The sequence below is a fragment of the Sphaeramia orbicularis genome, chromosome 13, assembly GCF_902148855.1.
Source record: "Sphaeramia orbicularis chromosome 13, fSphaOr1.1, whole genome shotgun sequence".
NCBI classification, from domain to species: domain Eukaryota; kingdom Metazoa; phylum Chordata; class Actinopteri; order Kurtiformes; family Apogonidae; genus Sphaeramia; species Sphaeramia orbicularis.
Window position 1 is genome coordinate 35,392,985 of NC_043969.1, and position 15,204 is coordinate 35,408,188.

The 15,204-nt window shown below is 36.2% G+C and overlaps 1 protein-coding gene across 5 annotated transcripts; it reads right to left on the reverse strand.

Moving 5' to 3' along the window:
- Window positions 1-2,403: 2,403 nt before the first annotated feature.
- On the reverse strand, window positions 2,404-14,691 carry LOC115431670 (arfaptin-2-like). 5 transcript variants are annotated; one of them, XM_030152241.1, is made up of 10 exons: window positions 14,528-14,691; window positions 14,200-14,308; window positions 11,236-11,344; window positions 10,716-10,772; window positions 10,102-10,188; window positions 9,857-9,960; window positions 9,140-9,361; window positions 8,892-9,049; window positions 7,420-7,594; window positions 2,404-3,724 (listed from the first exon to the last, which is right to left on the reverse strand). In XM_030152241.1, exons 2-10 carry the CDS (start codon window positions 14,299-14,301, stop codon window positions 3,569-3,571), a joined length of 1,170 nt encoding a protein of 389 aa, XP_030008101.1. In that variant the 5' UTR covers window positions 14,302-14,308; window positions 14,528-14,691; the 3' UTR covers window positions 2,404-3,568. The 5 variants fall into 5 exon arrangements, with proteins under 5 accessions (XP_030008101.1, XP_030008100.1, XP_030008099.1 ...); XM_030152240.1 differs by having other exon boundaries at window positions 14,475-14,691; XM_030152239.1 differs by having other exon boundaries at window positions 14,421-14,691.
- Between the last annotated feature and the right edge of the window lie 513 nt (window positions 14,692-15,204).

Here is a 15,204-nt window from a genome sequence, read left to right on the forward strand (position 1 = left end):
TCTTAACTCAGTTTATAATGATAAACCCTTGGATGATACTCTTAAATACATTTGCATACACTTCACTTCATTCCAATACTATTGTGTAAGATATAGTGGAGGGAAAACCAATCATTTTCAAGAGTTTAACCCTTGGGGACCGTTCAGGCTATCATTATGGTTTTTGTTTCAGCTAATGGCATGAATTTTTGCAAACATGATTATTTTTTGATATTTTTTAACTGCAGTTACTTTTACAGGTAATTTACATACTCCGCTTCTTTTGCACTCTGATGCAGATGAATGTATTAACGTATCTAATTTATTATCCTCAAGCCAAAATTCTACATGCAAAAAAATGCAATAAAATCATCATATATCAATACTTTTTCTGCTTTTTCCATCTCTTAACCTCCTAAGACCCAGGAAATGTCAGCAAAGTCAAAGTACAAGCTTTTTTGTTTTTTATTAAATAAGTGCCTATACTGGAAACATCATGATGCAACAGTTTTTTCAGATGCAGGTTTTAAAATTTTTATGGAATGTCCTTTGTGGTGGACAGTTTTCTTTTTTTTTTTTTTTTGAATAAAGTTGTGAAACTCTTGTCCACAAATGTGGACAGTGGGTCTTAGGAGGTTAAACCACTTCAGTTCTGCTCAAAACTACTAAATGTTCAATAATATTCAAGATTGTAACCCTTAAAACCCCAGTTTGAACACATGCCACTTGTTTTTATTAAAAAAGCAACAGAATATGTGGTATTTTCTATATAATAATGAAGGGATATTGTTTCATATCAGAGTCTTGGACATATCAAAGATTGGTAATAAGTCATTAGTAGTTTTAGTGCCGTGCAGGACCCTCATGACAAAAAAAAAAAAAAAAAACCCTTACTGGATTACACTGAAACCACATTTTTAAAAATCCAATGCAAATGTACTAATGCAATGAAATCAGTGTTATCAAGACTTGAATTACCAGCAATGCCTCAGCCCCCCACTATTCATTATACAAAAAACATGTAGTTTAGTTTTTTCGTCATAAAAAACAGGGACATTGCATACTGAAACTGCCATTTAAAGGGTTAAAATTCTGTAAAGGATTGAACATTTGGTATTTTTGAGTAGAACTGAAGAAATCTGAGAGATTCATGCAGAAAAAAGAACAAAATATTGATTTATGATGATTTTTTTTTTTTTTTCTGTAGTAAACCAGTGATGCACAAGGGTAAAAATGCATTCATTTGCATCAGGGTACAAAAGAAGGTGAATCAAGGGATTTACCAAACTGATGGCCCTGGAACCATGTAGTCATGTGTTACTAATGGGTTACAGTGAAGTCACAGCAGTTAGAGCAGTGGCGGCTGCTCATCTTTCAGAGAGGGGAAGCTCATGTCGGCTTACATCAAAAAAATTGTCAAGTTATTTTAACATAAATTTGGCCCACCGTTCCTTTTTCAGAAAATGGTCAGTGACCTTATTGTACCAAGTAGGCATCTTTTCCAGGGAATTGATAGCCAGTTCACTCCGACCTAGCCAACAGTATGATTAATTTAACTATCTGCAAAACGATATTAAACTCGAACAAGAAATGATTAAATTATGTAACTGAAACAAGAAAATGTTGAAATTGTTAAATTGAAACAAGGAAGTACAATGAGTGTGTTTTATTTACAGTGCAAGAAATGAACGAGTAATTTCGTAGTGGTTTCTCTCTCGATTTCACAGCAGAATGTGCGACGGTATTAAACTGAACTCTGTCAACTGAGGGAGTATATTTCAAAATAGCTGTCAATCAAACAGGATTCAGCCTTTCGACTGATCCTCCATTCAGCACGTGGAAGCCCAGCGTCCAGTCCAGCCGAGGCCCGCCCACAGCTCCATTCACCCTCAGAGACGCCGAGCGTCTGGGGGCGGGACAACATCGTGGCATTTACCCAATTACCATCCAGTTTTGAGGCAATGAAAAAAACTGTTCCACTCAGTCCCATTGAAGTGCATGGACGCTGAGCGTCTACGGACAAATGCACTGAGCAGAGATCGAATGACAAAACAGCGCAACAGGAATGTATGAGAAGTGAACAACATCGAGTCTGTTGATTTGTGATAAAGCTGATTCTGAACAAACTTGTCTGTGAGATGAACATGTTCTAACACATTTGTAGTCAATGAAATGTCAACACAACCGTACATATTTTCATAATTTTAGGGGAAGCTGAGCTTCCCTTGCAGTCTATGAGAAATTGCCTCTGAGTTAGAGTCATCCTGGATGACTCAAAACTTACCTTGACTCTTAAAGTATTTCATTAATCAAGACTCCTCTAATGAGTTTCATAAAGTAATCCCATCTGGAGCATGAAACAAACACTTTAATCAGTTTTAATAAGGATTATTTGTCTAAGGGGAACAAGGACAAGGACCAACAAAACATCCAGCAGACTTTATTGGAAATGCAGAACAAGACAAACAACCAGCTGACTACAATTTAAAATAAAGATTACAAAAACAAAAGCTGTGTTACATATTGGTAAACAACACAAATAAGAAAAATGTACTTACATTCTGTAATGCTGAAAACTGTATTGCAATTTGGAGGACATGTGGTAAAACATGTAACCAATATACCCATTCAATATTCCTGTTTTAATATTTGCAACTCACTGCTGTTCATGGAAGCAGCTTTTTTTGTTGCACATTGGCGCCTCCTTTTGGAAAAGTGGCTGCATTTATTATCTGATCAGATGGTGGGATGGTTTAATGCTGCTAAATAAGGATACTTGTATTTTATTGTCTCTAAAAGGACAATAAGGATAAAAATAATAAAAACAAAATCATTGCTGTTGGTTTGCTGGATTCATTAAAATCATCATTTTTGTCTTGGGACGTTAAACACATTTCAGGAGGTCAGATTAATCATGGATTGTATCAGAGCTAAAAGAAATTCACTATAATCTCTATACATTTTGCTTTCTGTGCATGTAAACAGTAAACTGTCCATTCAGGCAGGTGTTCCACAAAGCGAGCTCACAAACATAGTGAGATAACTTTAAAAATGAAAGATTACGATGCGTCTTATTCCCAACAACATGTCAATTCAATTATACATACTTAGGAAAAATAGGTTTTGGAAGATATTTGTTACCTTTTTAACATTATGCCACTACTTTGCCACTCCAGCTTTGTGGATTCCTTTAATGTGATACACTGGAAATATTAAAGAAGATGTTTCAGACAACATTCAAAACAACAAAACAATGGATGTGCAAAACTGCCAAGGGATATATTCACAACAGTAGACTATTCTGTACATAAATAAGAAGTGATATACATGTAGTGATTGTGCTGCCTAAAGAATAAGAAAGTAACAAGTAGCTATTTTGTGGCAAAAAAAATCAAAAATACAACTGAAATAGTTGTACGCTCTATGTCATATGATACTGAAAAACATTACAAAAATGACCCCTCATGTTTCTCTTAGTCACTGGTCTCTATTGTTCCTACTGTATACTCCCTTGTTCATTTAATTCTTTCCCATTTAACCGTGGAGTTCTTCACTGACCATCTTAAAAACAGCTCAACCCTGAGCGTTCTTACTGCTCTTCCAGCCAGGATGGTTTGTCTGATCCTGGAGGCTTTAACTTTACATTGAACTGTATAAGAGTTTGTTCCAACTGCTGCTGGTTGCCAGCAAAGTAAGCGGAGATAGCATTATGGAAGAGAAGCAGCTGCTTGTGCATCACCTTCACCTGGAAGAAAGATAAAAAAAAAAAAAACAGGGATTATAAACGTGGTTTTGTAAAGATTAGAGTTATATTGCCTGTATATATTTGTCATCTGCAGTATAGAGTTAGCTTTTTGTATATTTCAGTTGTTTTGTAGTACTTTAGTAGTATACATATATTCAGTATTTTATCTTGCAGTTTTCGTACATTGTTTACATTTTTCAGTATTTTGTGTGATATTTATATTTTATACAGTCCTTTCTGCACTAATTGGTTTTGTTGCTAAACAAATTTTCCTTGTTCCTGTGACAGTAAAAATCTGTTCTATTCTACTGACTTGATGCTTGGATCAGTTTCAAGGGAATAAGCCTAAAGGGAAGGTATGATTAAATGTATTTTTTATCCATTAGTACAGTGGTTCCCAACCTTTTTTGTCTCGTGACCCCATTTTAACATCACAAATTTCATGCGACCCCACACATTCAAAACAGAGACTTTTTTTTTTTTTTTTGCTAAAATTAATTTGTTTTTGATCTTGTAATAGTTTACTATACTATGTTGCAAATCAATGTTAATTTTAGACTACATTTAGTCTACAGAATGTATATTATTATGGACGGAGGCAGGAAAGCCAGGTGTAGATTACTGCACAAAGAGAGAATTTTATTTTCCTTGGTCAGGATATGTACAGTCAGTCCAGCTTGGATTTACAAGGCTGACAATTAATACTGAACAAACAAGAACTCAAACTATGAATTATGAAAGAGCTGCAGCATCTGAAACATTTGAAAGATAAACAGTACCACAGTGCTTCAGTTTCAGCTTCACAGTTTGTCATGCCTTTTATGTATTGTGATTATCTCTCTCAACATATATTTTTATTAGTAAGTTTTTATTTTTATTTTTATCAATTACTAGAAATTTCAGGTGACCCCATTTGAATTCCAGGTGACCCCACGTAGGGGCGTCACCCCAAGGTTGAAAAACACTGCATTAGTATTTCTCTACATGTATCATAATACTATAGTAGAGCCCAAGTCACTCTTGGAAAAAAAAAAATTCCAAAAATACTGTAAATGTACTGTATGTAGTCTTAAATATGTATAAGTGGGGTAGATTCCTGGTTAACATCACCAGATGCATGTTAAAAAAGACCCACCTGGTTATAACTAAGAAAATAGGTAAGAGTCTTCCATTGGATAATTAATGCAGGGCTCATTATGTTTCAGCTGGAAACAAGTTCTTTAACTCTAGCTGATGCAGTGACTAGTTTCTCGTTACTTTAATAACCATGTAAGAAGACAGACCCTGTGGTTGTAGAAAAGATGTAAGCCTGTTTCAGAAAGGTTAAATTACTGTCAAGCCAACAAAACACCAAAGGACTTTGTTAAAACTGCTAAAATTGGGTTAAAACCTCAAGGGATTAGGACTAAACAGCTCTGTAGTCTTAAGAAAACCATTTATCTGGGAGGATAATCGTAAAAAAAAGGCATCAGCAGTGGCCTATGGAGCAACTGAATTAGGTCATGTGGTCTGATGAGTCCAGACTGACCCTGTTCCAGAGCAATGGGCGCATCAGGGAGAGAAGAAAGTCACATAAAGTGATTACCCATCATGCCTAGTGCCTACAGTACAAGCCTGTGGGGGCAGTGTTGTGACCTGGGGTTGCTTCTGTTGGTCGGGTCTAGGTTCAGCAATGTTGTATGTCCATAAAATGACATCAGAGACGACCTGAATATACTGAATGATCAGGTTTGAATAACAGTGGATTTTTTTAATCAATATTCCAAGATGACAATGTCAGGATTCATCAGGCTCAGATTATGAAAGAGAGGTTGAGGGAGCATGAATCATCATTTTCACACATGGACTGGTCACCACATTATCCAGTCCTTTTCCCCTTTAAGAACCACTGGGATGTGATGGGGAAGATTTTACACAGAAGTCTGAGTCTCCCATTATCAATACAAGACCTTGGTCAAAAATTAATGCAACTTTGGACAGAAATAAATGTGATGCCATTGCATACACTGCAAAAATCTAAATCTTACCAAGTGTATTTTTCTCATTTCTGGTCAAAATATCTCATCACACTTAAAATAAGACATAATCACCTAAATCGTAACTTTTCAATGAGACATAAGAATTTATTTTTAGACAACATATCTGGAAAATCTTATTTCAAGAAATCTTACCAAGATAATTTTCACTTGTTCCATTGGCAGATTATTTTTGCTTAATTCAAGATTTTTTTTGCCTAATTCAAGCAAAAAAAAAAAAAAAAAAAAAAAAAATCTGCTAATGGAACAAGTGAAAATCATCTTGGTAAGATTTCTTGAAGTAAGATTTTCCAGATCTATTGTCTAAAAATAAGTTCTTATATCTCACTGAAAAGTCACTCTTTAGGTGATTGTCTTATTTTGAGCGTGATGAGACATTTTGACTAGAAATGCGAAAAATACACTAGGTAAGATTTAGATTTTTGCAGTGTAAACTAATCAAAGTATTAGAATGTGAGACTTTTTTTTTTTTTGGCCAGTCTGCATATAATTGCAACAACTGAAACTAGTAATTTTCCTTTATCTTCTTCTTATTTCTAATCATTATGTTGTGAGAGAGTGATGATGGATTTCAGTGAATCACAGAATTGTGCATGTATTGGGGACATTATTGCAAATATCATTTCATCTCTGTTATTTTGCGGTTTGAGGCCTATAAACTGTATTCAAACAATAATTTGGAATAAAAATAGGCATTTCTGTTGAGACTGGGAGGTGTAACAAAGGTCGGGATATGAAGCTCTAGAGAAAGTAAGAGACCATTCCCATGAAAACCTCTGGAAAATGATCAAGAGGAAGACTGACACAAGCCGTAAAATAAAGACAAGGCGCCAACAGTGATATGAAAGACTGGAGAAACCACGGGGATCAACTCAAATACATGAAAGCGGTGTTTGAAATTCAGGGATATTCCACCAAATAGTGGTTTCTGCACTCTTCCTATAATGTTCATACTGCTTTTTTGCAATTTGGACATAAAGATGTAATTTTCTGCAAATTACACTTTTTGTTTGGAATTACTGAAATATTATCATTTGTAGAATTAAAGCAAATGTTCAAGTTACTTTGACACATCCTTTCAATTGTATAACAGTGACTTGAGAAGATATAATTGTAAAGATTACTTAACGTCCTGAGACCCAGGAAAGTAAAACTTTGGACTTTTTTACATTGAATAATGGTCTTGATTTGAAACAACATAATGCAACAGTTTTTTTTCAGATACATTTTGGATTTTTTTTAATGGAATGTCCTTAGAAGTGCAGTTTTTTGTTTGTTTTTTTTGTAAGTGAAGCTGTGAAACTCATGTCCCCTATAGAGGACAAAAATGCACTGCTGGGTCTCAGAAGGTTAAAACTAAAAATTGACAACACTTTCAGATTATTGTTCCTCCCATTCTGCTCTTTTCCTTCTACTTCCTCCTCTTCTTTTTCTTATTATTATTACTACACAGTTCTTCCCTCAATTTCTTTTTATTATTTTCAATATTATTGCTTTAGTTATAACTATTCTGAGCACTACTGTTATAGAATTCTCTTATCTTTTTTTTTTACTGTTCTATAAATAAATGCACACACACTGTTCTCCACAGATAATAGGGTATTTGTCCCCGTCTTTCTGTTTTCCCAATATAAAAAAATATGATGAGGATCCACAAACCTTATTTTCCTCCAGGAACTTCAGTTTAATGGTGACGTCGCTACGCAGCCGTTCGTATTTATCTCTGTAGACTTGGTACTCGTGCTGGGCCATCTCGATGCGTACCATGGCAGCGGCATCCCTCGGGCCCAAACTCAGCTCTTCCAGGTCAGAACGGTAGGCATCGAATTCTAGTCTGCCAGAAAAATATTAAAGACCCAGTCATTTTCCAGACAATAACTCATGGCATGGATTAAAAATCTCTTCCTTAAAGGGGTCATATTTTGCTAAACCCACTTTTATATGTCTTTGGTTCATTTATTTGTGTATTTGGACCCTAATAGTTCAAACAGTTTGAATTTGAACCCTCCAGGTGCTGCAGAGCTATCTTTATATTCATTGAGTGGATTTCTACAACTCGTTTCAATTCTTGCTTAATTTGTTATGTTTTATAACTAGTTACGTCATGACATTTGCACATATAAGGTCTAGACTTCTGACGAACATTTATCCGAGAACGACTTAATTGTTTATCAGCAGCAGCGGTTGTAGTAAAAACCGAAAATCTGTCCTAGCTTCAAGCCGATTGCCTAAAATGTTCAGTTGTTGGTTGTATTAATGAACACAAGTGGCTGAATGGGACAGAAAGCACAGTCGACAACCTGGAGGGGGTGGGGCGTGAAGTGGCTCATTTGGATTTAAAGGGCCAGCGCTCAAAACGACCTGTCTTGGGTCATTAGACCAGTGTTTTTCAACCTTGTCGCCTGGAATTCAAATGAGATCGTCTGAAATTTCTAGTAATTGATAAAAATAAAAATAAAAAATTACTAATAAAAATATATGGTGAGTTGACAGAGACAGTCTCAATACATAAAAGACATGACAAACTGTGAAGCTGAAACTGAAGCACTGTGGTACTGTTTATCTGTCAAATGTTCATTGTGGTCGGTTTCAGATGCTGCAGCTCTTTCATAATTCATAGTTTGAGTTCTTGTTTGTTCAGTATTAATTGTCAGCCTTGTAAATCCAAGCTGGACTGACTGTACATATTCTAACCAGGGAAAATAAAATTCTCACTTTGTGCAGTAATCTACACCTGGCTTTTCCGCCTCCGTCCATAATAATATACATTATATAGACTAAATGTCATCTAAAATTAATGTTTATTTGCAACATAGTATAGCAAACTATTACATGATCAAAAACAAATTAATTTTAGCAAAAAAAAAAAAAAAAGTCTCTGTTTTGAATGTGTGGGGTCACCTGAAATTTGTGATGTTAAAATGGGGTCATGAGCCAAAAAAGGTTGCGAACCACTGAATTAGACAAAAATAGAGTTGAAGACGGGCCTGTGGAGTTTAATTAATGAAGAATTCAGACCCAAGCACAGCATTTACAGTTTATGTAGATGACAGGGAAATGTTTTAAATGCATAATTCCATTTAAAAAAAGCAAAATATCACTCCTCTAATTTGTAAAGCATTGTTTGTCACCTTGCATTTTCATACAGCTTAATGGTCATCAAAGTATCCTCCATTGTTTTGTAGACCAGGGTGTTGACGCTGGACACGAAAAAGTTGATGGCACCGAGCAGAGCTTCGCCGTTCTTGCATAACAGTTTTTGTGTTTCTGCATTGTACCCAAACTCGTCCTGCAGAGAAACACAGTAGTTTTTATGTACTGACTGCATTTCCAGGTGCGGGGCCTCTCGCGTCACAGGGGTATGTCGACAATACTCTACCTGTAACTCTGGGGACTTCTGGCTGAGGTCAGTGAAGGTGTCTCCTAATGCCTGCTGTGTCTGCACCATGCTTTGAAAGTGACTGGTGAGTGCAGTAGCTAGTCTTAGGATGTTTTCATACTTGTACTTGGTCTCTCTCAACACATCAATCTGAGCCTCCAGTTCAAGGTCTACAGTTCGTGAGCCTCTGCCAAAGCGCTCCGAGAACATCTGCTTGGTACACTGCAAAAAACAGACCGATTATGTTGAATCCAGCTAGAAACAAATCTAAAAAGAAACAGTAAAACAAAGAATTTCAAAAGGTCCAAGGGGAGTTTTTTCAAGAAAGTAAAATAATAGGTTTTTTAACGTGCACTCTCGGAGAAAAATATATTAGATTTCTAAAGGGTCAAAACACAGTAATATCCCATCAGACAGCAAACTTTAATTGATTGCCATTCCAACATTTATTTCAATATAAAGTAGTTCCTTGTTTTGGATAATCCCTTATGGTCCAAATAAAGCAAAAATGAATTTAAAAGTAAAAATGTGGGTCATTTGGCAACACTAATCTGTCAAATTGTCTCTAAAATGCCCCGTCAGAGAGATTTCGAATACCGTGTTTTGACCTTAAAACATAAAAATAACAGATGGCGTATAATGGTGGATTTAAAGCAGAAAAACTCAAATTGATTTTATGGGCCTTGTGTGATTTTTAAAGTCAGTATCTACACACACCTTGTATGTGTTTATGCCCCATTTCTTTACACTGTCCAGTTTTTCCACCGCCACGCCACGAGAAACTTCCTCAGTTGAGTTACTGGCGTTATGGTTGGAGGATCCTGGAAACCAAAGCAAAAAAACAAAAAACAAAAATGCGGCGTCATATGAAAGTTTACAAGTCAGGATATTTAACAGAAATAAGATGGATGATACCAGTGAGTAGGGACAGTACAACGTAGAGGTGATGAGCATGGCGATACCTGGATGTTCGTCTGCGTGTTGGGCAATTCGGCTGGCCGCAGACTGGCTGCTAGGCAAGCTAACACCTCTGGATTTCATGCGGATGTCTGTAATGGGCATGATGATGATGATGATGCGTGAGGATGAGAGGAAGTGACAGCGGAATATGCAGACAAACAGAATATTTAGGCTTAAAAGAAAATGTGCACTGTAGAAGAAAACACAGTATCCGAGTAAATCATGCAGGTATCATGTGCAGAACGAAAGGATTTATTAAAAAAAGATGAAAATGAACTGAGGATGGAATGAATGGTAGGAACCAAGCAATGCCAAAACAGTCATCCAAAGTGCATTTTACACAACAGAACAAGACAGGAAGGACATCTTTTTTAGATATAGCATTTTGAGTAACAGCCCTACAGTATGGAGTTAGTGCATTCCTAATTCTGAAAAGATGACAGAACTTTTCCTGCAGAGGCTGTGATTTGAAGAAGTACAAGCAAAACGGCAAACAATTCCTTTGGTCAAGCAGTACTGAAACCTCTTTTAAAGATCCAAGACAGACAAACATATAAAGGTTGAATTAGTAAAACAAACAAATAAATAAATAAATGGGTCTTCAATACACAGCCACCTTGTCCCGGGGCTCGTCTTCTGTCCAAATACTCAGGATTGAAGCGAACCGCAGGCCCTATGAGATATGGATGTTTGTAATATGAACCACCAGCTCTCTAGTGTCACATTAAAATACAAGACGGCTAAGATCTCTGTATGGTTTCTTCAAGGGGGCACTGAGAGTTGACCTCTGTCAGAGACTGAAGGATTCCAACAGTATTGTCAGATCTCTGCTACTTGCTCATGGCAGACTGCAATCTACTCAGACAGATGGGTCGAGGCGGTGCTTGGAGACAGAAAATGGGCTGAACAGAAGCTGTTTGGAGCCAGAATTGTCAGCACTTAGCAAATTAATTGCGGTTCATTTGTATAGAGCAACAACCATATGAAACTGAGCCAAAATTATAGGCGTTATTTGCTAAGGTACAGCAACTCTTCCTACTGCACCTTTCTTTGCAGCGTAAACTGCAGCTAAACTGTAAAATTTAAACAACAGAGTAGAAACAGGAGGGGATGGAGGACAGATTTGCTAGCAGTACCTTTAATGGTGCTGGTTGGGATAATGCCCCCTGCAGGTCCACCGTAACCTCCTGAGACGATGCTGGTTTCATTCAGGTTGGGTCCAGAAACCATCACCTGCTGTAAATCCTGTTGGATTTAATATATGTTATGGTTTAGAAAATATTCAGCACATGTCATCATCTGCTACATGGACAGGAAGAAGTGATGTGAAATTGAGAATATGCCTAATAGTATTTTTTGAAATACAGATTGAGATACACACGTAGCTTCAATTCCAAGTGATACATAGCTAACATATAAACAGCCTGGCCAAAAAAAATTCCACACTCCAATACCTTTCATTTTTCGGTTGAGCCACTTATAGCTTTGATTATAACACACATTCGACATGGCATCATTGCAATAAGCTTATTTAATGCTACAACATTTATTTCCATCATTTTCTGGATACATAATAATTAGGGGTGTAAGAAAATACTGGTTCTGCAATATATCACGATATTTCATTTCATGGTACTGTATCAATATTAAAAAGTACTGTATCAATATTTTTAGGTATTTATTGAAATGCAGATATGACGGAGGTTCATTTTTGTTTTTCTTTATGGTTTATATTTTATTTATTATTATTTAACGCTGTTTTATTAAATAATGGTTATTTGAAGCATCCTAAAAGCACTTTTTACTGTCTGAGAGGCAGATGTTAGTTCCTTTGTTGGGATTCCACAAAAATAATGTCATGATGTTAGTTATGAACTAATAGAATATGAACATTTGAGCAGGATTTTAATCTGTAATGTCTGTAAAACATAATTTAAGTTTTAACAGAGGAAAATTTCACGATATAGCATTAAATCCTGCTCTGATCAAAAAAAAATGTGTTTAGTATTTGTGCATATTTCGGGTGTTAATCCAGTTCTTCAAGGAAATAATTTAAAAAAAAAGAAACCCACAAAAAATTTGCCTTTTTAACAGTATCATGATATATCGTATCGTGATCCTAGTATTGTGATTTGTATCACATCGCCAGATTCTTGCCAATACACACCCCTATACATAACGCTGCTGAACCTAGGTCTGACCAACTGAAGCAACCCCTGATCATAACACTGCAACCACAGGCTTGTATTGTAGGCACTAGGCATGATGGGTAATCGCTTCATCTGCCTCTATTGTTACTCTGGAACAGGGTCAATCTGGACTCATCAGATCACATGACCTCTTTTCATTGAAATACAGTCCAATCTTTATATTTTCTACAAACTGATAGTTGTTTAAGAAATGAGAAGTGACACTGCATCGGTTAGAACTTGTTTCCATCTGAAACATGAAACACTGCAGTAAATGTCTGATGGAAAGATCCGAACTATTTGCTGAGCTTTGCTAAAGCAGTTAAATTAATTTTGGTCAGGCTGTGAATTTAATATAATACTGTGCTTTATGGCGATGACTATTGAATGTTAACAGAAAACCATCCATCTCTTCATGCTGCGATTTATGGTTTATTCCACACAAATTACACTCTTTACACAAAACCAATACAAGTAGGAAATCAGTGTACGGACAACACAAACAACAGAATGAAAGGGCATAGAATGACATATTTTCCAGCAAAACAAGGAGTCCAACCTGCCTGTATGTGCCGTATACAGCGATATGTTATCTGGAGATAAAATTACCTACATCAGATATGAGCACTCGTCTACAGATTTCTAGAACCCACAGTCAAAGCATAAATAATGTAGCTTGGATTCTCCGCAAATAGAAGGGTGAGGAATTAAAGGAAAAAACAACAAAGGTGTCCCAGTATAATGAGTGTGAGTGAGTCAATGAGTGATCCAAATTAAGTGTGCTGAGAAATGTTCATATTTATTTTTGATGTGATAGAACCAGATATAAAAATCCTCATACAAAAAAATTACAAACACCTACAGTCGTAGAACTTTTCCAATACAGTTGTAATATTCACTGTGTGATTAGGGTGTAAAATAATGAATCCTCCCCTACAATCTACAAAAGATGTTTGAGCCCAGGCAAAGTAATTATAATTTAAGGAGAACTGAAATCTACAAGAAAATGAAATGTAGAACAAACATAAAAAGCCAGTGTATCTCTGTTAGAGGAGTACATCTGTGGAATAATCTGGAGCAAAACGTAAAAATGTCTTCTTCAATTTGTGCATTTAAAAGGATGTATAAATCCACTATAATAACAAAATATAGAATATTATCTGAATAAGTGAAGTAAGTAAAGTAAAATAATTTATTATAATTAATTATCATGATTAGGAGATATTATCACATTTATTGATCATTGTATTTGTAGTAAATATTTAAAGTGCATATAAATATTATAGTTTATATTAAAAACACTTGATTATGCTAATCTGAATGTGTGTGAGGTGACCAAAAAAGTGAATGTGAATGGTTTGTACGGATGTTTTGTGTTATCATAAAAATATACAGGGAAAAAAAAAAGTGTATTAACAAAGCAAAGGAAGCTGATTGAATTTAATTATTAGTTTGTAAAAAAGGGTGGGAGTCAATAAGTTGTACTTCTTCCCACTCATTTTCGAGCACAGAAAAATTTTGTTTGATTATGTTGTATGGTTCTTTATCTGATGATTCTATGTGCTCGAAATACAACTACACTACAACGACTACTACTACTACTACTACTACAATATGACACTACTTTTGATTTGTTTTTATACCTTAATTCTCATTTCACTATCAGCAATCGGTGTCATTTCTATCTCCTGCAGAAGTCATCATCCCTAGTTTCATGGTACTGATGCTGCTACTGCACATAGAGCTGCAGGCCTGTGCATGGTTAGATAAGTTGGCCTTCCTGGCCTGATCCTGGACTCTACTGTCATATACATGTATGAGACATGCATCCACCAACTGAACACAGAATGCTTATACTTAACATCTCTAAATCCAGTATTAGAAAAACAGGAGATAATGCCACCATCTGACCTGCTCCAGGCTGTCATCCTCTGCCAGGGTCCCTGTGTCTCCATTGCTGTTAATGGGGATCTCCATGGTAGCAGCTTTGCTCATGATACTGTCTGCCATCATGAAATCTCTGCAAGACAACACCAAACACTGACACGTAAAGAAAGGATGACGCCTACAGAGTAATAACATATGCATAGTAATAATAAAGCGTTTAGGTCAGAAAACAGCAGCTTGCTTACATTGATGCTAACGTGGCTGGCTAATGCGCTACCACTGACAGCTAGCTTACTGACCACTATAGCAATCTGAGTACAGCCGTCCGACCAGGAAAAAAGACGATTTTTACCAACGGCAACGTGAAAATATCAAACAATTCCAATGCTGTTGCCTTTAATTGACGTCGTTCACTGCTACAGCCATGATTGTCCCTCGTTTAATATCACGTTATCTGCTTTCTTTCATAGAATTCAGCCAGAAAATCCCTGCATCCATCCAGCCAGCAGCTTTAGTTGTATCCCTTCAAAATAAAAGTTCGTCTTATTTTTTATTCTGTTTAAAAGCACAGAGTAGGACTTCAGAAGAAAAAACCTTGAGGAAATCTATTTTAAAAATCTCTATTATTTGTTTTTTTGTATGTTATTATCCCAAATGGGGGTCAGAATGCGTCTTTTGTAAATCCATGATTTTATTTTGAAGGATAATACATTTAACGTAGCATCACTGGTAGGTCTCCTCCCCCCTCTCCATCTTCCACGTCGTGCAATGCTGACGTACACAAAACCACGTCCAGGAGCTAAACCGCATTACGACCAGCTTCCTGAAGATGTCACTAAAACACTATTAACAATTTGCAGCTTTGCACAGTCTTTTTGGTGCATTTCATGTCTTAGATCAGAGGTGAATTTGTTACAACTTCTAATCACTTGTGCATGACATAAAATAAACTTCTCATTCATTCATGCAATTTATACGCTGTTTCCTACATCCTTTCGAGAGAAATTATTGGCTGATGTGCCCTTGGGC

Coding starts and splice junctions, on each gene's coding strand:
- LOC115431670 (XM_030152241.1), bottom strand. CDS start 14,301: ATGATGGCAGACAGTATCATGAGCAAAGCTGCTACCATGGAGATCCCC. Junction 10,189..10,715: donor AAGACGAGCCCCGGGACAAG/GTGGCTGTGTAT, acceptor TGCCCATTACAG/ACATCCGCATGAAATCCAGA. Junction 3,725..7,419: donor AGTTCCTGGAGGAAAATAAG/GTTTGTGGATCC, acceptor TCTTTCTTCCAG/GTGAAGGTGATGCACAAGCA.